Source organism: Lynx canadensis, chromosome C2, assembly GCF_007474595.2.
Source record: "Lynx canadensis isolate LIC74 chromosome C2, mLynCan4.pri.v2, whole genome shotgun sequence".
NCBI lineage: Eukaryota > Metazoa > Chordata > Mammalia > Carnivora > Felidae > Lynx > Lynx canadensis.
Window position 1 is genome coordinate 92659372 of NC_044311.2, and position 26927 is coordinate 92686298.

At 45.1% G+C, this 26927-nt stretch overlaps 1 protein-coding gene across 1 annotated transcript in view; it reads left to right on the plus strand.

Annotated features, from left to right (window-relative positions):
* Positions 1-26927, plus strand: part of FSTL1 (follistatin like 1) — a 53705-nt gene that overhangs the window by 17606 nt on the left and 9172 nt on the right. Inside the window, exons 3-7 of the mRNA XM_030329869.1 lie at positions 17234-17338; positions 19562-19691; positions 20536-20568; positions 21890-22020; positions 26600-26718. Of these exons, the coding sequence (XP_030185729.1) occupies positions 17234-17338; positions 19562-19691; positions 20536-20568; positions 21890-22020; positions 26600-26718 (518 nt within the window). The remainder of the gene's footprint in view (positions 1-17233; positions 17339-19561; positions 19692-20535; positions 20569-21889; positions 22021-26599; positions 26719-26927) is intronic.

A 26927-nucleotide genomic window follows, 5' to 3' on the forward strand; every position in this document is an offset into this window, starting at 1 on the left:
GTTTCTTTTCACTCTCCTCTCTCTAGAATATGTACTTCTTCAAGATACAGTCCTTCTCCATCTCATTTACCAATGAATCCCAAGCACCTAGAACTGAACTTAGCAAATACCAGGTGCTCAGTAAATATTTGTTGAATTGATCCACTGGTCAAATGGGTTAATTAATGAATCCAAATATCTCCTACGTAATATAAGGAGATACATGATATCCTGCCTGTAATTTTTGATCTCCGTGTCAGATTCTGTAAGTATTTGTGCAGCTGGGAAGATGGTTGATAGCATCTGCCCATCAACACTTTGCTTAACGTTGGACATGGTAGTAATGCTGGGCTTGCTTAGTCTGACACCTGGATTCTGATTCTCTCAGCTCCAGGTGAAGTTGGAATATAAGCAGAGGCTTACTGAATAGTAAGTATTTTTATTCTTTCCCTCCATGATCAGCAATTCTGATTTAACTGGGCATCGTTCCCAGAGTAAACTAATATCCCAAGGAATATAAAGTAAAGCATTAAATTAAATTCTGTTGTCAGTGGTTCTTTGCCCCAAAGCCTCTGGTCACTTTGTTTTCTGACCTCAACATTTGCTGAGACATTTGCTGAGACCTTTATTTTTTGGGATCCTTTCTGCTCTTGCTCTGTCTCCTGTTCATTTGAATGGCAACTGTGCCCTGTTCATTTGAATGGGCAAAACAGTGTCATTGGATTTGCACATTAGATCTCAGAGGATCTTTTATCCTGGGGAAGGCTCCACCAAGGGCACAGTGATCAGCAGTAGGTCGGGTCTTAGGGAGTAGACACTCCTACTTACCTGCACCTTATTCTCTAATCCCTTGCTCTTGACCGTAGACCAGTTTCTTGACTTCCAGAGTATGTTGGCCACTTTTCAGTGCAGTCAGGGTAACCAAAAGCAGTTAAATATGTGGCATTTCTCTCGTGTTGAATCAGTTAAAAATGAAGAACAGAGCTTTGAGAACTAAACTGCTACATAATACTTAGTGTTTTTATTGCAAATGATAATCTGTAGCAACTAAGCTACTAGGTTTTTGTGTAGAGTTTCTAATGTAGTCCTTGGGGGAACACAAATTGAACAGAAAAGGAGGTCTTTGTACATTGTGGGTACGGTTTGAAAGTCTAGCAGGATTTTAATCTTTGCAAAAATAGGGAGCTTTGCTACAGTGGAGTCGAATACCTGGCAGTCTCTCATTGGTGGGCCCCCTGCTTCAGATACAGCCTGATTGGCCAGCACAAGTAGGTTTTACAGCTCCTTCCCCCAAGCTGTGACTTCCCTGCTCCAGGGAAAGAATGCAAGGCAGGAATGTCTCAAGAATAGAATGTGCATATTTTCGTTGACTTTAATCTCAAAGCACTAAAATTGTGTGTGTGTGTGTGTGTGTGTGTGTGTGTGTGTAAGTGTAATATTATTGAAAATTGACAGCAAGAACATGTAGCAGTTGAGCCAAAAAAAAAAAAAAAAAAAAAAAAAAAAAAAGGTTTTGAGAAACATCTACTACATTGCCAAATTTATCCATGGTCTCTTATGCAAAAAAAAAAAAAAAAAAAAAAAAAGAAGAAGAAGAAGAAAAGAAAAAAGAAGTAAGTATTAAGAGAAGTTTCAAAATACAAAGCCATACAAAGTACAAAAGGAGGTGGCACATACTTTATTTTATAAAAGAGGCTAGAAGGGTCGAGTGACTCATCCATAGGCATTAAAAGCAGAGTCAGTTAAGCTTAAGTAGCCACGATGCCTGCCCGTTTTCAAAGGACTGGCTATTCACTACCTTACTGTCCTGGTCCCAGATGTAGCCCAGCATGCTGTCTTACCCAGGTGTGCAGATATCCATTGACTTCAACTATATACACCACTTACAAGACATTCCTCGTTAAAGAGAGTCTTACTCTTTCTACCTAAACTCTCCTCAATTCAGCCCTCAGTAATATGTCAGCTCTCGGAACTTATTAGAGCTGGGTTGTTCAGTAGGAAAAGCCACCAGCCACAAGTGGATGTTGAGCTCTTGCAGTGTGGCTAGTCCCATTAAGATGTGCTATAAGTATATAATGCATGCCAGGTATCGAACTGCATATGAAATAAAGCATGTAAAACGTCTCACTAATTGGTTACATGCTGAAATGGTAATATTTTGGCTATATGGGCTTAAGTAAAACAAATTATTAAAATAATTGTTTCTTCTGACTTTCTAAAATTTTGCTCGAAATTTGCAAATCTTCTGTGAGACTGGTATTACATTTCTGTTGGACACTGCTGCTTTAGAGACTTGTCACTTAACTGTATATCACATGTAGTTCCACCAATGCCTGGAGTTGTTACTTATTAGATTGTGTTGTTATTAAAATTCCGTGTATTTGCACCCCATCTCCTCATCTAAACTGTCAGCAGCTTAGGGACAAGGGCTGTGCTACCATGTGACTTTCTTAAGGACATGTGGCTTTCTTCCTTGAGACCCCAGCATCCAACCTGATGTTTGGTATTTTGTCATTCAGTTACTTGCTTGGAAATAGGTTTTGTCCAATTCTACTTTGGACAATGCTAAGGAAGTACAGATTAACTTGTGTTTGCAGTGTTGCTTTTTTTCAAAGGCACTGATTTTATGTAGTTCTTAATTTGTTCCAGAAAGGTTAATATTCCTCTAAACTGGACTCTTAAAATCCAGGGGACCTGCAGTGGATGTCAAAACTTCCTGGCACATGTACCCAGCAGAGAGCAGTGGTGTTCATTGATGATTACAGGTAGTAAGGAGCCCCTTATTGCCTCTCAGAAATCTTGGGGAAGCTCCACATTAAGCTCAGAGATTTGCACCCTACTGTCTAGGACCTGTCTGCATTTAGGTCAGGCAAGTAAGACAAGATAGCCCCAGTGGCTCCCAGCCTTGAGCCAAGGTTGAGAGAAGAGGACTATTACTGGTCACGGTTGTCCTGTAACTGCCAGGAACTTTTATAAAATAGCTGTGATCCCAAAGTCCCTGAGAAACTACTAGGGGATGCACCCTGGGTGGGCCTTACCCTCTAAACATTCCACAGTTTTGTAATTGAGCTGTCGCTGAACCACATTCTCATAATTTCTGGGCTGGTTATATTCTGCCTAAAATACAGTCATTTCTGCTGGTTCCCTGGGAGAGTTTAAACCTTCTCTGGGTTTTGTGACCACAGAATCCTGAGCCACTGTTTTTGATTCAGTTGTTAAGGAATGTGTAAGAATGCACACCTGGAAACCTCCCCTCTTCAGGCAGAGATTTATGAGGTCTCTCTGCTGTGGAGTGATCCCAGTCTATTGACTACACTATTGCCATAAATCCATAGAGAATCATCTCTCTTTGGCAATAATGCGTGAAATGAATGTTTTTCTCTTTAGAGAAGCAGTTGGAAGGATTTGTAATGACCAAGATTTTGAAGGAAAGTGGTCCTGTTTGCCCAGGTTCCCCAGCTTTGCAGAGCAGAACCCCACGAACATCCTCATATGGCAGTTGAATCAAGGGAGATTAAGGTTGCAAGGGGGAAGCACATGCCCAAAGTAGTACTTTCTTTGAGTTTCTCATCTTTCCTAGGTTATGTCCTAGGAAAATCAAGTCCCCAAATCTGTAGCTGGGCTTCTGGGGGCTCATAGACACCAGGTTAGAATTTTCACTCTGTAAATAAAACTAGTAATTTTTCCCCTTAGGTAGCCTGTTAATTAAGGTGACCAGATGTCACAGTTTATGCCTATTGTCCAAGTATGTCTATTTTAAAGGTCCCATTTTGCTTTCAAAAATGTTCCAATTTGGCTGATAAAATGTTTGGTTGCCCTACTAAGAGCAGAGATTCTTCTGCTCAAGCTCACATACCCCTACTTGTCCTGTGGTACCCACCCAGCATCCGCCTCATGCAGGAACTAGACTCCTTAGTGATATGTAAAGTAAGCTTGCAGCTTCCCCTGCTGATCCCCACACTAAGATCTAGAAAGCTCCTGGGACCAGAGACTGCCCAGAGAACAATATCACCTGCACACATCCTCCCAAGAATTGACTTCTCCTTAATTCCTTCCTTCAGATGCCATCTGAAGGGAGCGCTTCATCTGCATTTGGAATGGCTCTGGGTGTGTATCTGGGGTGTAGGAAGTGGGGGTGAGGAGGAATTGGATGGGGAGGGTCCTCAAGAGTGTAGGATTGGGCAAGGGGGAGAAACAGACCCTGCCCGTGGATCCTGAGGATGATGAACACCACCTGCCTCTGGCATTTCCTTGGAAGACTGTATTCCTCGGACTCCAGGTTCTCCTGGCCGACAGTTGCCATGGCAACAGTGTCTTAAGAACTTCTAATTACATCTGTCTGCTTCTCCTAGAACCATACCAAGCCACACATATGGTGACTTCATTTAGCGTGGAGTTTCTTGCTGGGTTTTAACCCCTTATGCATTCCACAGGCTGGAGAATAATTGCTGGGATGCTGGAAACTTGACAGCTGCTTTGCAGCCACACTGCCCCCAGAGTCCTAGGACTTTGTATTTTTATTTATTTATTTTTTGTTTGTTTTTTAAAAAAAATTTTTTTAACGTTTATTTATTTTTGAGACAGAGAGAGACAGAGCATGAACGGGGGAGGGGCAGAGAGAGAGGGAGACACAGAATCGGAAGCAGGCTCCGGGCTCTGAGCCATCAGCCCAGAGCCTGATACAGGGCTCGAACTCACCGACTGCGAGATCGTGACCTGAGCTGAAGTCGGACGCTTAACCGACTGAGCCACCCAGGCGCCCCTGTCTGTGTTTTTAAAGTAGACTCCCACTGTTATTCTCTGCTTGGTCTCTGGGTCTCTCTGCTCCATTTTGTTCCCGTCAACCCTAACCTCCCTGCTATCTTCCCTCTTGCCCCCTCTGTCTGTCAAATGGTTTCAGCTTTTGGTTGGACATCACAGTTCCTTTTAAGATGCCCAGCACCCTGGGAACTAAAACAGTTGGGCACAGCAGTAGCCTAGCCCTTCCAACTCACATTTCAGTGTATTCCAGCCTGCTGTAAGGTCAGCCTCATAGATGAGCCAGAAGGGAGTGGTTGGAAACCTCCAGAACATGCTGGCACACGGGGGAGGGGTAGAATAAGGCAATTTATTCTTTCTCATGTTTAGGGAGACTGACCACGTACCTTCTACCTCCCTTCTACTTCATACGACAATGTAGGAATAGGGTTCGTGAGGAGAGTGAGCATAAAACAGCTGTCTTGCCTCATTTCACAATTAGGCCTATTTTCACAATTTCTCTTGGCCTGTCATCCTTGCTTATTTTTGTCTCTACTTCTCCCTTGTGTAGGTCATCAAGGTGTGAGCCTGCTCTGTGATGACCCCCATCCTACACTCTGAAGTCCCACACAATTTTGCCTTCCCACGAGGTACCCTGCATTGCCACATTGCCTCCTCTTCCATTATTCTCCCCCAAGCACGTTGTCATTCCTTCAGCATATCTGCTGGATTATACATTAACTGTGAACAAACGAAATGACTGAAAGCCATTTCAGTCCCCCATTGCTCTCCTGTCCACCTCACCATTACGCGCGCATGCGCACACACACACACACACACACACACACACACACCCCAGTGTCTTTCTGTGGGTCTAAGATAATCTCTCATTAGGGAATTCCAGGCTGAATATTTATTGCCAGGTGAAGAAGGGTGGTGTCTTTAGGCTATTTCCCCAAAAAACCTGATCCTAAAAGGGGGCAGCCCCAGGAGAGGAATTGGCCCAGGGGGCTTTGTGACCCTGCCGTAGGGCCTTAGGGTTGTGTGTCTCAGTCACCCTTTGATACTTTTAACAAAGGTCGCTTGAGTGGCACAGGGCACTCTGCCAGGACCAAGCCTTGTCCTCTAAGGGTTTAGCTGGGAAGCCAAACTCTGCATAATCAATTAAATTTTCTAAAAAGTGATCAAGATGAGTTCAGAGATGGATGGAGCAATTCATACCAGTCAAGAGGGAAAGGTCACCGAGGATGGAGTTGTGGAACTTGAGCTGAGCTTTGAAGGACAGGAAGAATTTGTGTAATTCAGACAATCAATCAGCCTTCCCAGATGGTGACATTATTTTTTTAGCTGGTCTTGTGGGACATTCTCTGCCCATTTGAAGGTTAAAGAAGCATCTGATAATCCCTCATGGTGCTGACATTTTCAAAGGGTAATGAGTTTTCATTTCAAAATGTAGGACCTCAGGTGCCCTGTACCCTTCAGTTTGGCCTGCCTGCTGTACTCACAGATAACCTCCTAAAGCTTCCTGTAGCCAGAGGACTTTAGAAGTGAGGGTTACTGGAGGTGAGGAGGTCAAGGATCTTGAGCCCACATAAACAATGAAATCACCCAGGAGACAGGAAGAAGACTGAGTCACTGCCAAAGTTAATGTGGCAGTGTTAAATGCGGCCAAGTAGATTTCAGTAGCCATCTGAATTAATGCCAGGTCATGCGGACCACCTTGGGGAATAGTGGGTTAACTGTCAGTTTTAGGGGGAGCCACATGCAGACTGGGATAATGGAAAGGAGCTGCAGATGTGGGGACTGTTCTCCGGCTTGAGGAAGGAACCCACGTTCTCTGCACACTGGATTCCTTCTCTAGTATGTGGTATCGGGAACTACCCAGAGTCTACCTAAATTCAGTAGAGCCCAGGGAAAAAGGGATGGAGAGGAGAACTTGTAGCTCTTAGCCTATATCCATACCTCTTTTGCTTTCTACCAAAGCAGGAATAAATCCTACATTCCACTCAGAAGTTCAAAGAATGTGAATCCTGTTTGGTTCAGTGCTTGGAGAACCTTGGGGAGGTGGAGAGTTGGCTTGGGATGGAGCGTCGGGAATGCTTGGGGATGTGCAGGGATGTTGATCCAGATGTGGTTAGCACTGCAGGGGACACTTCCAAAACCAGTTCTCTCGGAGCTCTCCCATAGCTGCCCTGGAGCTGTCTCCCCTCTTACTGGAGGGTATTGGGATTTAGGTGTGGGGGTGTTTTTTTAACTTTTAATCAACCATTTGCCTTGAACTACATGTGGAAATAATTAGAGCATGGATGCTGAGTAAATGTGAGCCCTGGCAGTCCCAGACATACTTCAGTGACAGGTTCTTGGCAGGAATGAAGAATTGTGAATCTCATGTGAATTTCCTTTAGCCATTCTCTCCCTTTTCTTCTTGCAAGGCAAACACAGATAGAATAAAAATGTCATTTAATGGCATTCAAAGGGAGAAGAGGGTTCCAAGCAGTTAACCAAGAGTGAAATCAGGCCACTCAATTGGGGTCCCATTACTACTCCTCTGATTTCCTCTGTCATGACCCAGGAGAGAATGAAAAGGCATTGCTTACAAAAATTCTTTAATTCCTCCACTCAGACCAACTTTAATTGGTCAACTTTAATTCCTCCACTCAGACCAAACAAAGACCTTGAAACACTCTCAGGAGACTATCCATAACCAGTCTCTAGTTTGGGTGTCTAGGTTAACTTCCTTGAGAGATTAAAGTTTGATACTCAGGAACATCTGAAATGGCAAATTTCTGTGATTTCTAGTTAAGAGAATCTTAACAGTTTAAGGGACATGGGCATCATCTACAATTCTTTCCTTTTATAGATGGGGAAACTGAGGCCCCTTTCTCGGGTATCTTGCCCTAAGTCACGCAGTGTTGGAAGCAGAGAGACATGTGTCCAGGGCCTCTCTCCAGGTTCCTGTATCAGTTCTCGTTACATAGGACCTCACTGCCTCTGTCTGGTCTGGCCTCTGGTTCAGGTTTCCACAGAGGTTTAAAGGTTGTGTTGTGTTGTGTTTTTTGCTGTCTCATTCCAACATTTGCCAAATCATTTCTCATACAATAGCATTCATCACCTGTTTCATCACCATCCGGCTCTCTAGATGTCCTGATTTTGCTTCCAGTTTTCTGAATGTGCTTGCTTTGCTTTCTTGGCTGCTTTGCCCTCAGAGCCCTCGTAACAGTTGTGCAGGCTGCTCGCTGCATGGGGAGGTGAAGGGGGCTGAAGTCCAACCTGCACTGATTACTGAGCCCTGTAGCCTGGTCTGGGATCGCATCTGCCCAGAGGGGAAGGCACCTTCTCTGGCTTGCAGAGAGCCCCCGTGTGGGCTGCTAGCAACCTGTTCTTCCTGCTTCTTGGCCACCCTCAGCCCTCCATTTCCACCCTTTCTTCCTGAGCTCATGTGTTCTCTTGGCCCTGTTTCTTACTCCTACATGGATCATGACCAGATGTGCTTCTCTAATCCTTTATTTTCAACTGTCAGTGGGATGTTGTACTGTTGCCTTAGACTTAAAGTCCATGACTGACTCATCATCACTGACCCCTTCCCCGCTCAGCCTCTGCCTGGTCTCCATCTCTGGCAGACACACTAGCAAACTTCCAGACCCTCAAAGCCAATGATCTTGGTTCTCCGGTTTCTCACCTTCCTCTCTCCTATCTGGTATGTGGCCAGACCTCACTGTTCTTTAGGACTTTCTCCTGAATTCCCTCCTTTCTCTGTATCTATGCCACCACCATACACGAGACTTTCATCATCCCCGGCACTTGCTACCTTGTTTCCTTGTGCCCCCAAATTCTTCCTCACCCACTTCTCCCCATGTACCACTGCTGAACTGGTCTTAAGGCCCTCCTGCTCAAAAACCTACAGTTTTCGGGGCGCCTGGGTGGCGCAGTCGGTTAAGCGTCCGACTTCAGCCAGGTCACGATCTCGTGGTCCGTGAGTTTGAGCCCCGCGTCGGGCTCTGGGCTGATGGCTCAGAGCCTGGACCCTGTTTCCGATTCTGTGTCTCCCTCTCTCTCTGCCCCTCCCCCGTTCATGCTCTGTCTCTCTCTGTCCCAAAAATAAAATAAACGTTGAAAAAAAAAATTAAAAAAAAAAAAAACAAAAAAAAACCTACAGTTTTCCTATCCAGATCCTACCACTTTTTAGGGCTCACTTGAGTCCCCCTCTCATCCATGAAGCTCCATCTCCTAGATTCAACCTCCTTTACTCAGGGCTGTGCTGACCTGCATTTCTGAGTTTCATCACCCTGATGAGTTTAGAAACTCCTATGAAGGTAGAGGCCGTGTCCTGTCCTCCTTCAGGGTTTATTGCATGGAGCTTGCATCACCCTGGTCACAGGCTGTTATCCTTCTTGTGTTTTCACAGGCATTTATCAAATAGGCTTTCTAATAGATTTTAGTTACTTGCCCTGGCCTTTACTGAAGAAGACTGAAGGACTATCCGTACCACCTACATTATCCTTTAAAGTGGTCAAGTCTTGGGGTGCCTGGGTGGCTCAGTTGGTTAAGTGTCCAACTGTGATTTCAGCTCAGGTCATGATCTCAGTTTGTGAATTGGAGCCCCACATCGGCCTCTGTGCTGACAGTGCAGAGTCTGCTTCAGATTCTCTGTCCCTCCCCAACCCTGATCTCTGCCCCTTCCCCGTGCATGTGCACACATGCACACGTGCTCTCTCCGTCTCTCTCCCTCTCAAAAATAACATTAAAAAAACTTTTTTTAAATAAATAAATAGGGGAACCTGGGTGGCTCAGTTGGTTAAGCATCCAACTTTGGCTCAAGTTGTGATCTCACCATTCATGGGTTGGAGCCCCATGTTGTGCTCCATGCTGACAGCTCAGAGCCTGGAGCCTGTTTCGGATTCTGTGTCTCCCTCTCTCTCTCTCTGCCCCTCCCCTGCTCATACTTCCATCTCTCAAAAATAAATAAACGTTAAAACTAAAAAAAATTAAGTGGACAAATCTTAAAGGCAGATGGTTGGAGGATGGAAAATGAATACCATGATCAAACCTATCAGACTAATTCAGGGCAAAAAGTGGTTTGGCTTGAAAGGTCTCACCAAGGAATTCTAAAGACACTGAAGTGTTCAATTGTAGAACTAGGGGCCTTACAAAAAGACAGGATATCTTGGGAGCTCCCAGGGATCACTCAGAACTGTAGACAGATGCTGGGGAGCCTGGTATACCCTGTCCGTCAGAGTGGAGTCCCTGGGTGTGCCTAAGTTGGAGAGACAGCATGGCGCTCCCCTGGGACACTCTAGCACATCACTGTGGCCCATGCTCTGAATGCATGAGACCAGAAGTGCCTCCCTGGGGTGCTGGAGGCAGAGGCTCCTCACTGCCAACGGGGATGAATCCTCAGATCTGGTAGACCCATGTGAGATTTTTCTCAGTCCTGTGTGAACGGGCTTAACATATTTCTAACTCATGTTTATTAAATGCTGCTATTCTTCTACTATGACTAGACAAGGCCATTACAGCAGACTTAACTCACCCTTATGTAGAAACCATCACCTTGTTTGCCATGCTGGGGCTGGGCTGCCTCAAGAAAGGTCTATGTATAGGAGTGGGTGGCATTCCAGAGATAGTGAATATGCAGCTGGGAAAGTGACAGGGCTCCCCTAGGAAGATGGCAGTCTAGATCCTTCCCTTTGACAAGGCAAACACGTAGAGAGTGTGACAGCATCTGTAAGATAATAAAGACAGTGGTTAAGGTAAACAGACTTGTCCCATTTGAAATTTGAAAGTAGTAATTTCCAGACACAAAATACATTATCACGTAATGAGAAGAAAATGTCAAGAACATGTTATCCCATAAGCTGTGATAGAAGCTAAACATAGGAATTAATACAAGGGAGAATTAGGTAATTTTTTTTTAATGTTTATTTTTGAGAGACAGAGAGAAAATGGGGGAGGGGCAGAGAGAGGGGGAGACAGAGGATCTGAAGCAGGCTCTGTGTTGACACCAGTGAGCCCCATGTGGGGCTCAAACTCACCAACTGTGAGACCATGACCTGAGCCGAAATCAGACAACTGACTGAGCCACCCAAGTGCCCCAGAATTAGGTAATTCTTAAATGACAGGTCCATAATTGTTGTTTTTTTTTTTATCTTAAAGCTAATACTCTTGGGGAGATGCATCCCTTATTTTGATGTCATAAAGACCAGCCACTCCTTCCCCCAGACATCCTGACATCCTGGCCACTGACATTGACACTAACTTGAGCAAATCGCCAGTAAAATTTAATGTAAAAAACATTTACTGTGGATTTTCTCAGGCAGGGCACTGTGGTGAGTGTGTCAGAAGCCAAAATGTGCAGACACTTGGAGTTCAATTGAGATAAGTTATACATGTATAAAATATTAAAGAGGGCTCCAGTAGACTAAAAGCCCCAAAGCCTTCTTGTTTATGAAGAACATAATAGGGTTGATGGAGAGTCAGATTTACCGTGAGCTAATCAAGCTTTAGTTTCAGACATCACACACAAGGCCCCTTCCCAAGGCCCTGTGCCCAATTTTACAGTCATAATCATGTGTTCTTTTTCTCATGGTGGCTGTCTCAAATTGTTTGAGCTTACCAGGCTCCTCAGAACCTGGATCTGGCTGTGTTGCATTAACCTTGAGGTGAGGGCATGGTTGTGAGCACAAATACACGAGGCACACTGTTCCTGCAGATGCAGAGGCCTCTGCCACGTGCATCAGAACAGCTGCTAGAAATTGCTACTCCTTTCAGCTCTTTCCTTAGAATATGTGGGATGCAGCAACATGTTCCTTTTCAGAGAAAAAGAATTGGAGAGACTTGAACAGGGTCACGTGGTGCTCCAGCTAGATTTCAAGGTCCTGAAGAGGTTTGGCTTTCTCAAGCTCTCCAGCCTGTACTACTGGGTTCCATTCCAGAACACCGGCTAGGAGCAGCCAACGTCCCACCCTGTGCCCCACCCAGGCCTCCTCCTGCTCTCCCCAGTTCTGTGAATTCCTTTGTCCCAAGCTCCATGGTGCTCAGTGTATCTGAGGGGCCCTGGTGTTCCTGTGAAGTTTCCATGACTAATTCTGGCAAAGCAAGGAGAGCCTTTCTCACGTCAACAAAGCCGCTCTGTCACAAAATAGTGGCAAGTGGAGCCAAAATTCCACCTTGGCATAAGTAGGACTGTTTTTTTTTGTTTTTGTTTTTTTTAAAGAAAGTTGGGAAGGAAGAAAAGGATTGGGGGTACACAGCTGACCCAGTTCACTTTAGTGAAATAATGATATATTAAGCTGACAGTTTTATGGTTTTGCTTACAAGCTTCCTCCCTTGCCAAAGCACAGTGGTCTTCCAGAAAATGATTTTTACTTTAGAAGACTTTTTTTCTTTAAATATTCAAAGTGTAGTTTATGTTCAGCCTTAATGCTAGTCGGCCCAGAGTATCAGGCACACCATCACCTCTACTGGTGGTTTTGCAAATAACTTGCTTTGCTCTTTGTTTGCAAAGGATCTTTTTAAATTGCAAAACTAATTGATTTTTTTAGACCTTGGATCCATGACAATATCTTTTCTAGCTTTGATTTGTAATGAGGCAAAGTGGTTTGTGGAAAGAGGGCTGGAATTAGGGCCTGGACACCTAGGCCAGGACCCAGCTCTGCAACTGTGAGGTCTTGGAACAGTCACATGTAGCCCTGAGCCTCAGTTTCTTCTTCATCATTGGATGTTAAGTCTGGCAGTGTCTTAAGAGCTAACCCCTGCCTGCCTATCCTAAAGAGTTTTGAGAATCAAAAATGATAGTAAAAATTACAGATGAATCAAACTTGCTGTGCAAGTATCAAGTATCATTATTACCATGCAATGACTGACAGTTGCTCAGGGAGGAAGTTTTTCCCCAGTAAAAGTTAGCAATGTTCCCAGGCCATCTTTTACCAAGGGGAGTTTGCATTATGAACAAAGCATGACTGGCGACGCATAATGAAAATAGCACAGCAGCAGGTCAGGAAGATGAGGCAGAAAGTCAAAGCTAGAAACCCAATGTTTCTCCATTGGAAGCAAGTATACAGTTGACTTTTATCAACATGTCAGTGTTCACACCCTCAGAACATGCCCCCGGACCCCATTCAGTCAATCACGTTTTCATAAGTACACTCAGACTTAGAGATTCATACATTGTGACCTCACACTCCTAGAGCATATCCATATGACAGTGTGGTTGTCTATACATAGATGAAATTCTAATACAGGCTTGGGACCTCATTCTTAAAAGAACTGCATTGTGCTGTGCAGCCTCTACCTATGCTAGCCCTTGTAGCTGTCCCCTCTGTCCATACCTTATTCCCTTGACTGTTCCCTCCCTGCGAGGGAATATCGAGGCTTCTGATTCAGGCTGACCTGTCTTCCAGTCCTGACTCAGTCTCTCCCTCATCATGTGGCCTCTGTATGTCACCGAGCTTTTCTGAATCTGTTAGATAGGAGTAAAACTATGGAAACTTGTACTGATGTTGTGAGGACAGAGATATCTGTGAAGAGCCTCACTCAGTTGTAGGTGCTCTAATTAATATTAGCATTGGACCCTAGGTCCTTGTCACCCCCGCTAGTTCACTGTCTTTCACCTGGCGGGTTCCCTTGCCTCCAGCCTCCATCCAGGCTGCCCTGCACTTTAGTTAAAATTTCTGAGTTGGAAGGGACCAGACACAAATTAATATTCCAAAGCACCACCTTCACCATGTTACCTGCTGCCCTGCCTCTTTTCTGCCTTACTCACCACACCCCTGCCCACCAGACAGCCATTGATTTCCCTGTTCCATGAGCGTGTTTACGCCATGTGCATGTTCTTGCAAGATGTTCTCCACTCAGCAGAGGGGTAAGACCATCTACCATGCTCAGGAACTTTCTGGGAGCCCCAGGGTTGCTCCTGACCGCCCATTCCCCGAGAAAGGGCTTGGATAAGGGCTTTCAATGCCACACAGAGGCCACCTCTAGGTAGAAAATTTTCATTGTTTTTTTCTGCATTATAGCACACCTGTGAATGGTAAGAACTGGGGAAGATTGGGAGCTTTGGGTAGGACACTCTTTCCCAAGTCGGCAAAAATTTGGTTTTCTGTACCGCTGCCTGTGCCTGTGGGGTGCTTGCCTCACCCCGCTGTCCCACCTCCTGCTCCACATCTCCTGGGCTGGGAGGGTAGAACTGCAGGAGCCAAGGCTGCATCTCTGCATTGCGGCTTTGAGTTCTCCAAGACAAAGAGAGAGATTGCCACCTATTGACAGATGTGCCACCTGCAAAGAGGAATGCTTGTGTGACTGGTGCTGCCCCCTTTCTCTTTGGTCTCAAACGGGAAGGAATCTGGGTTTTTTCCATTCACTCAGTCCTTGTGCTCTCAGTAGTATCGTTTCTGGGTAACAGAGGCTGGGTGGGGACCTGACCACCAAGGTGGTATCGGGCACTCCATGAGGAAATTGAGAATCAGTGACAACGGCAGCTTTCAGCTGTACAGCAGGCAGTTCATCTCCTTTAATGCCCACACACCCCTCGCAGGGATTAGTGTTCCCATTTCACACATGAGGAAACTGAGGTTTAAAGAAAGTACATTGCCCACGGCCATGGCAAATAAGGAGCAGAGGCGGGATGTGGGAGCTCAAATCCAGCTCTCTAGCTACTCTTAAGCACTTTCTCATATTTGCTAATTATGTAAATCACCTTCCTGTCCTAATCTCTTTAAACCTTTAATTTTCTGGATATGAAAGTAAATCAAATATAAAGGAGCTGCTTTCCCTTTGATTGGGTAGAATCCTAGCACTATCATTTTCTAGTTATTTAACCTCAAAGGCTTAAGTTCCATCATTGGTAAAATGGGGAGAGTTATGATGTCTAACTTGTGGTATTATCATAGGGCTTACATAAGATAACATAGAATCAAAATCACTTAGAATGCCAGGTATTTATAACTGGGAACTTAATCACCTGTTGTCTAGATCCAGGTTGGAATACTGGCTCCTCTCATTTTTAGCATTAGGACCTTTGGGCAAGTTACTTGACCTTCCTGATCTTCAGTTTCCTCATCTATAAAATGAGGTTAATAATATACATTTCCTTGCAATGTTGTTCGTACAGTAAGATGAAATCATAAGTGTGAAACATTTTGCAAATTTTAATTGTACTATTCAAATATTAGATTTTACGTTTTAAATTTTTTTTTTCAACGTTTATTTATTTTTGGGACAGAGAGAGACAGAGCATGAATGGAGGAGGGGCAGAGAGAGAGGGAGACACAGAATCGGAAACAGGCTCCAGGCTCTGCGCTATCAGCCCAGAGCCTGACGCGGGGCTCGAACTCCCGGACCGCGAGATCGTGACCTGGCTGAAGTCGGACGCTTAACCGACTGCGCCACCCAGGCGCCCCTAGATTTTACGTTTTAAATAAGAGTGTTTCTTCAAATGATTTTTGAGAACTATTGACTTGGTTTGAATTCAACCTGGAAGTCAAAGCTTTACTCTTTAATACTCACTAAAAACAACAACATAAGATAAAAGGAACTCTCTACATGCCACGGGCTACTGTGCAGGAAGCTCTCTGCTTGCTTTTCAGTTTATGGTGCCCTTCCAAATATACTATTTCATCTTCACGAGGCAGGGTTGGTATTTACCCCTATTTTACAGATGAGGAAACTGAGGTTCAAAGAATTAAAGTGGCTATGGACAGACATATAGCTAAGTGGTAAAGGTCTGCTGGTGGAGCTGTATACTGGTGTGTTGTTTGAGTGTAGATGTATGTCTGAGCATGCCTTTTTAGGAATGTATTTGTGGTATCTCTTGGTTCGAGTGTTTCATGAGGGGGAGAGAACAAGGTAGTCTTATCTGAGATTTTGTTACACTGGTCAGCAGCAGCCTTTTCCTCTTCCTTTTTAGAGCTGCTTTCCCTTCCCAGGCACAGTTATGAGCGCCCTGATCAGAGAATATATGCTTGAGTTTTATCTCCACACCCAGTTTAGGAAACAACAGCTATCCAGTCATCCCAGCCTTTTGGGGATTACTTCCTCTTTTTTTTTTCCCCTGCCTGCCAGCTTTATTGAATTTTCCTTAGCAACACCCCCAAAAAAGAATGGGTTTAGCAACAGCATATGAACCAATGAAATGTGAGCATGGCAAGAGTTTCTCGACCAATGGGATCCCTGCATGACAGGCAAGATGGCTCAGCAGAGAAAATAATACCCTGGAGTTTGCAAAGCAGCCTCCAGGTGGCAGCAGACTAGCTGTATTGGGTGCAGTCCTCAGCTTTCAGCATCTACTTTGTTTTTTGTTTTCTTTGACCTATTCTTAGATATGAAACATTTACGGACTACAAGAATTTTAGTATTACAAGCTTTGTGTGTGTGAGTTCTCTGCATGACATGGTAGACATGGTCTGAGGGGTGGGATCTGAGGTTCCATCTCTGCCTTTACTGACCCCGCCACAGCTCTTGTCATTTTTGTTGGTTTTGTCACAGCTAGTGCTACCCCAGTGGGTGGGAGCCCGGAGGCCTTTCGTGACTGCCTGCTCAGCAGTCAGACAGAGGCTGGAAGAATCACATTCTCCTTTGTTCAACCACCACTGCTGCTGGCCTGTGTGACAAATGAGGTGGGGCTGCCTTTTAGCCACTAATTAACGTGAGGGAAGGAATGTGTCACTGACAGATTAGTGTCTACATACGCTCTCCTTTTCAGTGACATAGACTGGGACTGTTCCCTGCCTGTAGGTTCTGCTGAGCAGGAATGACTGACCTTAAGTGGTTTGAGGATAATTCTACTGGCTCGCCAATGGTTTGGCACTCTTGGTCTTGAAGCCAGAGGCAGACGTGAACAGGGTCTGAACAAGACCATACTGAATAATAGCAAAGGCATGTTTCTGATGGTTTAGTTATCCTTTTGCCTTTTGAAATGATATTACCTTTAATATCACTCACTACTCAGTGAGATTTTGGTCCTTCAGATATCCATATTTCTCTCCATGTTTCTATTTCTCCCTGGCTTACTCTTCTCATTCTTTAGGAATTAGTCAAGGCAGCCTATCTTCAGAAAGTCTCATTTGGGTCTTGCCCTCCTTTCCTTCTCTGGCTGCTGGTGTTCCTGTTGCTGCACTTCTCTGTTGCTTGCTAAATGTCTCTTGATTTGTGAGTTTCCTCAGAGAGTCATGGAGCTTCTTGAGGACAGAGTCTGTGCCTGTATAGCTATATACTGTAGTGTTGACGTTTAAGGACTGTTCGATGACCATTTTTAAAAGAAAGGAAACACATAAGAAAGAGTCTCTTGCTCTTTAAGAAACAATCTGAGGGACTCAGAGGTAGCTGGGCCTGAGCTGGAGCAGTGCCAGCAAGTCTGGTGCTGGCTGTTGGGGACAGTTTCTAGCAATTTCAGAACTCTTCAGTAACCATGAGCTGCAACTCCAGACCAAGACCTGAGACTGAAAGATAATCGCCACCAGTGGCTTATGCCATGAAGCCCTCATCTCAGTGACCTGGTTTCCGTTATGATTTTGTGTTTTAGGAAGAACTAAGAAGCAAATCCAAGATCTGTGCCAATGTGTTTTGTGGAGCTGGCCGGGAATGTGCAGTCACAGAGAAGGGAGAGCCCACCTGCCTCTGCATTGAGGTAAGTTCTGAGGCCAGGAGCCAGAGGGCAATAGCCAAGGCCAATATAGCTACCTTGCTGGAGCTGCTAGTCAGCAGAGCAGTGCCAACCATGTCATCATCTTTATAAAAGCCTACCTTGGGGCGCCTGGGTGGCTCAGTCGGTTGAGCGTCCGACTTCGGCTCAGGTCACGATCTCGCGGTCCGTGGGTTCGAGCCCCGCATCGGGCTCTGGGCTGATGGCTTCCGATTCTGTGTCTCCCTCTCTCTCTGCCCCTCCCCCATTCATGCTCTGTCTCTCTCTGTCTCAAAAATAAATAAAACGTTAAAAAAAAAATAAAAAAAAAAAAAAGCCTACCTTGTCTATATGAAAGACAAGGGATTTTCATCCCAGACATTAAAAACAATCTGTAAATGCAGGGATATTTTTTCTTTTTTTAAAAAATGTTTAGTTTTATAAGAATTTTAAGTTACAAATTTAACAATTGCTTTATAGATGTCAAATAATACAGGTATTTGTATAAATATAAAATTAATAATCTTCCCCATAACCCTCAAATCCAATTAGTCTGAGATGACCAGTGTTAGTGGTTTGGTATAAGTTTCTCCACTTTTTTTTTCTGTGCTACTATACACATACAGGGTTGCCCCCCTATTTTATACAAAAATGGAGTCATAATAAATATTTTGTAATAGAATCATATTCATGTAATAATTTTCCCATAGGTGGACATTTAGGTTGTTTCATGGATCATTTACCACTGCAAAAAATAACATCCTTGTGAAAATATCCTTATGTACTGCTGCCTTTATTTCTAGAAGATTGATTCCCACTAGGGCTTGCCAAGTCAAAGGATATGCAAGTTTTTAGAAAAATACTAGATGAAATGAAGACTTTACAAGGTTGTGGGTTGTTTTTTTTTAATGAAGTTTAAAAAGCAGTGTGAGCTTTCGAGAAATACTTCTTTTGTAACCAGGATTCTGACAAGTTCTCCCTCTTCAGCAAACATAAATACCCTGGATATGTGTCCTTCCTTCTCCTTTCTACCATGCCAACACAAGCCTAGGAATATATCTGTCTTTCTGCAAATAAATACACCGCTTTAGTCCCCAGGTGAAGAATCCTGATTCATTGTCCCCGAAAGGAAGTCTCCCCAGCTCAGACACCTGAAAAACAGTTCCATTGGGAACCCTAGGTGGACCTCACTAGAGGAGTGCCTGGCCACTGTGTGGTAGCACGAGCCTGTACTTAGAGTTAGGAGACCTAGTACCTAGTCTTGCTTTGACCACATGTATTTCTGTGATTTTGAGCAAATTAGTTGCCACTGGATGCTGTGAAGGCAAGGGACCATGTTTGTCCAGCATGTAGGATACTTAGTAAGAACTCAGTAATAAATACTAGTTAAATGATATTTGTCTTCCTGGGCTTTGGTATTCTCCTCTAAAGCTGGAGAGGTGGGGCTACCTTCCAGCTCCAGTGTTCTGTGTTTCTTCTCACTACATCTACTCTTTCTTGCTTTCGTGCCTTTATTAGGGCTGAGCTGAACTGGCTTCCTCCTTCCCCCCCTTTCAAAAACCACACAAAAAACTAAAGACACTGAGCTTGCCTGTGACCATGGCCCTTTAAATAGCCAAAGTAAAACTGGGTTGCCAGGTGAACTTTACTCCATTTCCTTGTCCATAATGATTCTCTGTGGTACTTCACAAAGACCCAGGCATCCCCACCCCAGCCTCATAAGAGGCACTGTGAGATCGGGAGAAAAACAAAATGGCTCTGAAATACTATACAAAGCAAGAAAGCAAAGATCTTTCTAGTTAAACCCCAGAAGAACTGAAGAATTCGTGTGTGTGTGTGTGTGTGTGTGTGTGTGTGTGTGTGTGTGTTTGCCTGCCTTTCAATTTGCACATTCCCCACTCTCAGCTCTGGCTCTTTTGTGTCATAGAACGTTGGCATTTTAAGGGATCTTAGAGCATCCAGAGACATTGAGTGACTTTCTCCAAAGTGACAGAGAATCCAAATTTCTGACTTCCAATAAAATGCCCTCCGTGCTAACTTGATAGGGTCAGGACGGTCTATTTCTTCACTGAATAGAAGAGATGACCCGAAGCCAGGATCAACACGGGGCCATGCAGGGCTACAAAGACCCTAGACCCTAGTAGGGAGGCTCCCCACAGGATACACGTGTGGATGCATGTGTGTGCTGGTGCCCCGACTGCACAGACCTCCTTCTCGGGTCTGTTTCAGCAATGCAAACCTCACAAGAGGCCTGTGTGCGGCAGCAATGGCAAGACCTACCTCAACCACTGTGAGTTACATCGAGACGCCTGCCTCACTGGATCCAAAATCCAGGTTGATTATGATGGACACTGCAAAGGTAAGAAGTGCCTCCCAACTCCAGCCAGAGGAGCCAGAGGACAGAGCAGTATGGCCTGGTTGCCCAGAGTCCTCTCCACTTGACCACAGCACCCGATGCCACAGGGACCACCCAGCTACTTGGAGAGGCAGCCTGTTGGCGCTCATGAGCCTACTGGGTTTGCACTGGATAGCCCAGGCCTCTGCCCAGGGTTTCCTGCGTCAGCCTCCCAAGGGGGGTTCCAGTACTTTCTGCAGTAGATAGGGGACCATGTCAATGGTCAATAATAATAAGGAAGTGTTTACATGAATTCTATACCTTTTTAAAAAGTAGGTGAATTTCACTTTTTAAATTTGGGCACCTCTCAGCCCTGCTATATATATTTCCTCTATTTTGCACTCAAACCACTGCCATTCAGATAAGATTGGAGGGGGTCTCAACCTCCTTGCTAATTAGATACCAGTTCCTTACCAAACAGCAGCCCTACTCAGCCCCTCTCAGCCTTGAACTGCCCTGGAGAAACAAGCTGTTTCCTATGTGTGGGTCTCCACTCCATTTCCCTCTCTATAATAATTCCATATGAATTCTCAAAGTCCCAGCAACGCAACCCTACCCTGCAAACCTAATAGGAGGAGGTATGAGACTACAGGGCAACTCAGTGGCCTAAAAATGTGAAACAAAGCAGGGAAGAAAAGATCCCCATTCATAGGCCCTGGAAGAAGGAAAGGAGACAGGAACCCAGGACCAAATGATGAAAATGTTGCAAGTGGCCCCTGTAGTGTGGGATGATTTTAAACCTAGCAAAACACAGACATGTTCTTTTGTCTTCATTCTGCATTATGCATTTTCTCCTTTTGTCTTGCAGAGAAGAAATCTGTAAGTCCATCTGCCAGCCCAGGTGAGTGTCTATTTTTCCAACAGTGTGCATTTTAGGGAGGAAATTCTTTTCATGAAGGAATTTTGTGTTTCACATTCCCTGCTGAAGCCCATAAGATCTGTGTGTTAGAACTTGTGAGCCAGAACTGGTCATTCCTCAACACAGCTCAGAAAAGCTGCAAAACTGCATTTTTTTGTGCTTGACATTTGAAGCAGCTGGTTAGGTTGGAATGTTGGCTGTGTTGTCCATTTTTGCTAAGTAGTGATTGCATTAAAAGGACAGGAAAGCCACTGAGTCTTTCTTTCAATGATCTGTAAGACATGCTGATGTCACAGGACTAACAGAATCAGAAGGCACAACTTGTTTGAAAGGGGATCATTGGAAATGCAAGTAGGACTTTTTCTATGATTTTCTATGAATAAAAATTAAAATTTCACTGTTACAGTTACAGAAGATTTAGCATATACTTTTCTTCAGATCTTTGCAATAATCTTGTGAGGTAGACCTTATTGTAATGACCTCATAGGTGAGGAAATTGATGCTCAGAGAGGTTAAGTGAATTTCCTGAATTACACAGCTTAGAAGTGGCAGAGTGGGGAAAATTGCCCAGATTTACATTCCTCTGGCTCAGGGCCCTTTTCACATCCCAACATGTGTTGTCTTCCAGAAATTTCCTTTTGTCAAGGCTTTCCTTTCTCTTTTACCTCATCTACCCAACTCTCAGTCCCACCTGTTATTGCCATGTGTCTTAGAACAGCTGTCCAGAGCAGGGTTTCAGCATGGCCCTTTCTTGACCTTGTGTTCCGTGGTTTAGAACAAAGGATAATGCAGACAGTGTAAAATTTTAAGTGGGAGAAAGATTTGATAGACCCAGTTGGTAAAAGGAAAAGGCTATAGAGAGAGAATTTAAAATCTTGTGGCATAAAAAATTGTCATGTGCTCCTTCATTCACTTATTATTTCAGCTCATCTTTGAGCCAAGAGAGCTATTTATTGATTGATTGATTTTTTCCCCCTCAGCTTCCTTAGTTAATGAAAATAGTCCTTTATTTTTCCGCTCTGCGTTTTTCTCACCTAAGCAACATAGTTTCTCTGTTTCAATATTCTCAATTCGTATAAATTTTTTAGAAACATAAGCTTGAATCCTTGCTTAGATACTTTCTAATTGTGTACCCTGGGTTGACTCCTGTAAAATGTGTGTGATAATCTCGTGTCCCTGGAGTACTGTAAAAATTCATTGAGATGCCACATGCAGAGCCCCAGGCACTGAACCTCCCATGCAGTGGATGCTGGGTGACATTGGGGTCTCACTGCTCAGCTGACCTCACTCCCTTTTCCTGCAGTTGTTTGCTATCAGTCCAACCGGGATGAGCTCCGGCGTCGCATCATCCAGTGGCTGGAAGCAGAGATCATTCCAGATGGCTGGTTCTCTAAAGGCAGCAACTACAGCGAAATCCTAGACAAGTACTTTAAGGTAATCCAGAATTAGGGTCAAAGACTCTTCAGCTCCAGGGGCACCTGGGTGGCTCAGTCGGTTAAGCATCTGACTCTTGATTTCAGCTCAGGTCATGACCTTGTGGTTTTATGAGTTTGAGCCTCATATTGGCTCTGCTCTGACAGAGTAGAGCCTGCTTGAGATTCTCCCTCTCTCTCTGCCCCTCCCCTGCTCGCAATCTCTCTGTCTCAAAAATAAATAATAAAATAAAATAAATAAAATAAAATAAAATAAAAAGACTCTTCAGCCCCAAAGAGATACTTCCTCTCCCATCACCAGATCACATCTCCCCATTGTTCCATGAAGCTGTGACAGTTGCTTTCTGGCCTGCTTGATCAGTGGGATTCCAGCAGTAGAGCCCTTGGGATCTAATGTACATGTATGTGGCCAGGTTCTATCCCCCTACCCTGTATGTATCCCCCTACCCTTTACCTTATAGAGCTGGCTGTTGATACAGTATACCTTTTGATCTCACCTATACCTAAGCCACTTCAGCCTCTTTCCCACCTGGTCTGACATTTCTCTAAATCATTAACTTGACTGTCCCTGGCCTGTAGAGTGCTTCATCATCCAGGAAGAGTCAATGGACTGGCATTTCATGGTTCCAGGATTCTTCACTAACCTAGATATTGCTTGTCCCATTATTTAGTTTAAGAGACAGGTTGTTCCAATTGGAGATAGGAGAGATTCTGCTTTGAAAAAGATTGGAAATAGTATTTAGCAATGAGTGGAGCTCCCATGGCATGGATATTTCTCAGAGAGCTTGAGACAGTTGTTGGAAGAATCAGTGAAGGGTGCTCTTGCAGCTGATTGACAAGAACACAGATACACACATACATACATCACACCCAGAGATAAAAATACAAGCAGAAGCATGCACACACACACACACACACACACACACACACACACACATCCCACATACAGAGATGCACACCCCAGACAGAGACACAGCTACTCACAGACACACATTCAGATACCCACATTCCCACATAAGCAAAAAGCTCCCTTTACTTACAGACACACATCTCTGGGTGGATGCCCTCAGATGCTCATCTGCAGATGTACATGTTCCTAGGTGCCTCCAGGGCCTGCCATCTCAAGCCCTAACCTGCCTGCATTCAGGAGCAACCCCAGGCACATGAAGGATTTCTTGGTGGCTCTGTGTCAACACAAGCCTAGTCTGTGGATTTCTCTTTCTCACTAACATTAATGGACCCTACAGATAGAGAAATACTGAATGTTTGGTCATTTCAGACTTTGCTTGTGTTCCTGTCTTTAGAGAGCTCTCTCTCCTGTGGCAGAAGGTATGTCTCTCTGGGTTCCAAGTGTTTGAAGAAACAAGCTCCCTTGGCTCTTGTTCATGTGGACAAGAAAGCACAGCCCTTCTCAGTCTGTCCTCTATGTCAACCCCCCAACATTACAGGGCCCTTGGGGCAAGGGTGGTTCCTCATCTACACAGAAAAGCGTTATAGTACTGAGCCAGGAGAGTCACACAGGAGCAGAAAGAAACTTGAAGAAATTGATTTTTCAGAAGCTGAGTGAGCAGCACCTGCCAGGTCATTGTATACAGTGACTTTGCCATGGCCATTAAGGCCCAGGAGGCCACTGGTTCCAAGGGGCCCCTTGGGACCTTGTAATCATTCTTAGTGGCCTCTTGGTGGCACCCTGCTTCAGGCATCAGTGACACCTGCTATTAGTTTGATTCTCAAGTGCTTGGGCCCCACACCCCCCTTGACACCTGTCCACCTGTCCTGGCAGTAACTTCTCTAACAGGCCCCTATGTGAGACCCCTTGAGAAAGTGGCTTTCCTCTAGGGCATTCTCACTCCCGACCAATAAAGCTTCATCATGACTGACACAACGCTCGCTTCTCCCAGACACTCTGGGAGTGTCTTCTAAGAAAACAGGGATTTTACTATCTATTTTTTGATGATTATCGGAGTCCTGTGTGGTGCAGTCTTCAAAGAGAGACTCCTTCCCTCTAGGCAAACAGCTGTCTCTTGGTGAGAGATCTGATATCTCACAGAAACTGTTTCTGAACCAGTGAACTGCCCTCTAACCCAGCTGGCATTCCTTACGTCAAAATTAGTTGAAAAGAAAATCTAATCAGAATTTGGATAAGATGAAAACCAGACTCTCACTTCACCTAGTAATTCATTAATGATTTCTTAAGTGATAGTGTAGCAGAATGAAGAGGGCAGGCAGGTGGAGAGAGCCTTTCATGGCCATGTCATACACACACCCCCTCTCGGTGGTGGACTCCTGGTGGCCAGAGTCAGAATTGGAGCCAGACTTCTTATCTCCTTGACTCTGGTATCATGTTCCCCATGTCACCACAGATGCTGTGTGTGAGTGAGTGTCTGGCCTAGCTCATCCTCTGAACAGTCTCCAAACTTGCAGTAAGCCCCAAGCATGCGTTTCGTATCACACATCTTCCCGCCTTTCTACAACCCTACAGTTACATAGAAGAAAAGGGTGCTACATCACATACAGAGCTGGGAATTGCAGGCATACAGAGGTACTATGCCTTTTGTAAGTGGTTAGCTGAATAGAGGCTGAGTGAATTAGGTTGGTTCATGGTCCAAGATCAAAACCCCCTAAGTATGCCCCCCCCAGGCAGTCCAGGCTGTTTCTGGGGTGGGTACCAGACCTCTTTTCCTATGGATTCCACATACAGCGCTGGCCTGGGGAGGCCTGGCTGGGCCCTTGTGAGATGAGAGTGCACACAGGCTGGCCCTCCCCTCGGCTTCAGGCCTGGATCGAGACCTGAGTGAACTGTGTGCACTCAGCACTGCCTTTTGGGAGCTGGCTGGGCTGTAGCCACCAGGTTCCTGGTGCCCCCAGGCACTGCCTGGCACTGGGTCTGCAGCCATGGCTGCATGGCTCCTCTTCAGACTCTCACTCTCAACAAGCTGTGATGGTGTTGGGGTGTGTGAGGGCTGCTCCTGTCTGTCCAGCACTTGCAACGTTTGTATTCAAGAAAGTCCTGTACTGCTAAGAATGACTCCTGCCCAAGCTTATTTCATTTCTCTCCATTAATTAATCAAGACTTCACAAGGTGAAGGGCAGTTTCCTCAGGGGGAACATCTGAGACCTGTTCCTAGAAAATTTGTCAAGAATGATAAAAAGGCACTAAGCAAGGGCTGACATAGTTGTTTTGTACATGCCTGTCATTATGTATATCATGGAAAGATTTACAACCTTATAGCAGAGTACATGTGACACATGACAGGCATGGAAGGAGAGTCCCTTCTACCGGGAAGCCTGGACAGACTTTTCTTCAGAATCCCTTATATCATCTGGTGAGCCACCTTCAACGTAACATGGGAATGCTGATAATTTCCCAGGGCAGCAGTCTGAGGCAGCCTATGGAAAGAATTTTTTCTAAAAACATTTTTCCTCCATTGGAACTATCTAGGAGGGCAGCAACATCCAACTTAGAATTTGATGGAAACTTGAAATCGACACCCTCTTCCAGCAGCTAGGGCCTGGGCATTTTGAATAGTCCCAAATGGCTATGGTCTAGGTTTAGCACCTTGCCAAGAGGGGATAATGCCTGAGCTCACTATACCCTCACCTTGTGCTCGTGGGATGTCAGGTAGGTCATGAGGATAGCCTGTGCTCGGTAAGCCGAGGACCCCTACACATGTCTGCGGTGGGGCCCAGAGCAGAGGGGTGGAGGGCTTTGTACCACCTCTGCCTGCAGGTTATCAATTTGGGGCCTTTGCTTGCGACTTCTCACTGCTGTGCTTGGTTAGGGGCACCAGTGTGAATGTGAAGCATGACAGCAAGCCAGGGAAATAAGCAGCAAGAAGTGGTCATGTGACTCCCAGAGTGAGCTCTGAGGGGTGCCTGCATTGTTGTTCCCAAGTAGCTTGTTAGAAATATATATCCAGGGGCACCTGGGTGGCTCAGTCAGTTAAGCATCTGATTCTTGATTTCGTCTCAGGTCATGATCTCATGGTTCATGAGATCAAGGCCCAGGTTGGGCTCTGTGTTGACAGCATAGAGCCTGCTTGGGATTCTCTCCCTGCCTCTCTGCCCTTTCCCCGCTCGTGTGTGCATGTGCTCACACTCTCTCCCTGTCTTCTCAAAATAAATAAATAAGCTTAAAAAAAAGAAAAAAGAAATAGACATCCTGGGCTCTGCCACAGAATCTGATTCATAATGTTCATCAAGGTTTGAGAACAGGGTATGGTGGCTGGCTTGAACCCAGATGTTAAAGAGGAGAATGTCTGCAAGACGGTGTCAGGGATGAGGCTGCAGGGGGTTCTCCAGCACCCCAGGTGCCTGGGTAACACAGGTCTGTGTTCCCACTGCCCTTCTGAGCAGGGTGTGGGTTTGAAAGGCCCCCAGTGGCCTCTGCCCACACACTTTCAGTCTCTCATCTTGGGGTGCTGGTACCTTCTCTGGGGGCCCCAAGTCTTCAAGCCTTTGTTGCAGTAGGTGTGAGGCCAAGGCAGGGTTGGAATGGGTCAAGAGCCAAAGATGGGTCAAGCTGAGAGGGAGACAGATCTACAAAATGTTCCTGAAAGTGCTCTTTATCCCCTTTCCAGAACGTTGATAATGGTGACTCTCGCTTGGACTCCAGTGAGTTACTGAAATTTGTGGAGCAGAATGAAACTGCCATCAACATCACTACCTATGCCGACCAGGAGAACAACAAGCTGCTTAGGTGAGTGCAGTTGAGGGGTCAGGGAGGGGCCCATGAGGGGAGGGCTGGATAGGATAGGGGATTTGAACCCCTTCCTACCTGCAGAGGGGCCACCAGTGCCAGTGAGAAGTAAAAAGCAAAACAGGAATTCTGTCCTGGTCTATTTTGTGAACGTTATGAACTAATATATTGAGCACCACTGGTATCTGATCAAATAGTTGTTGTTTTGC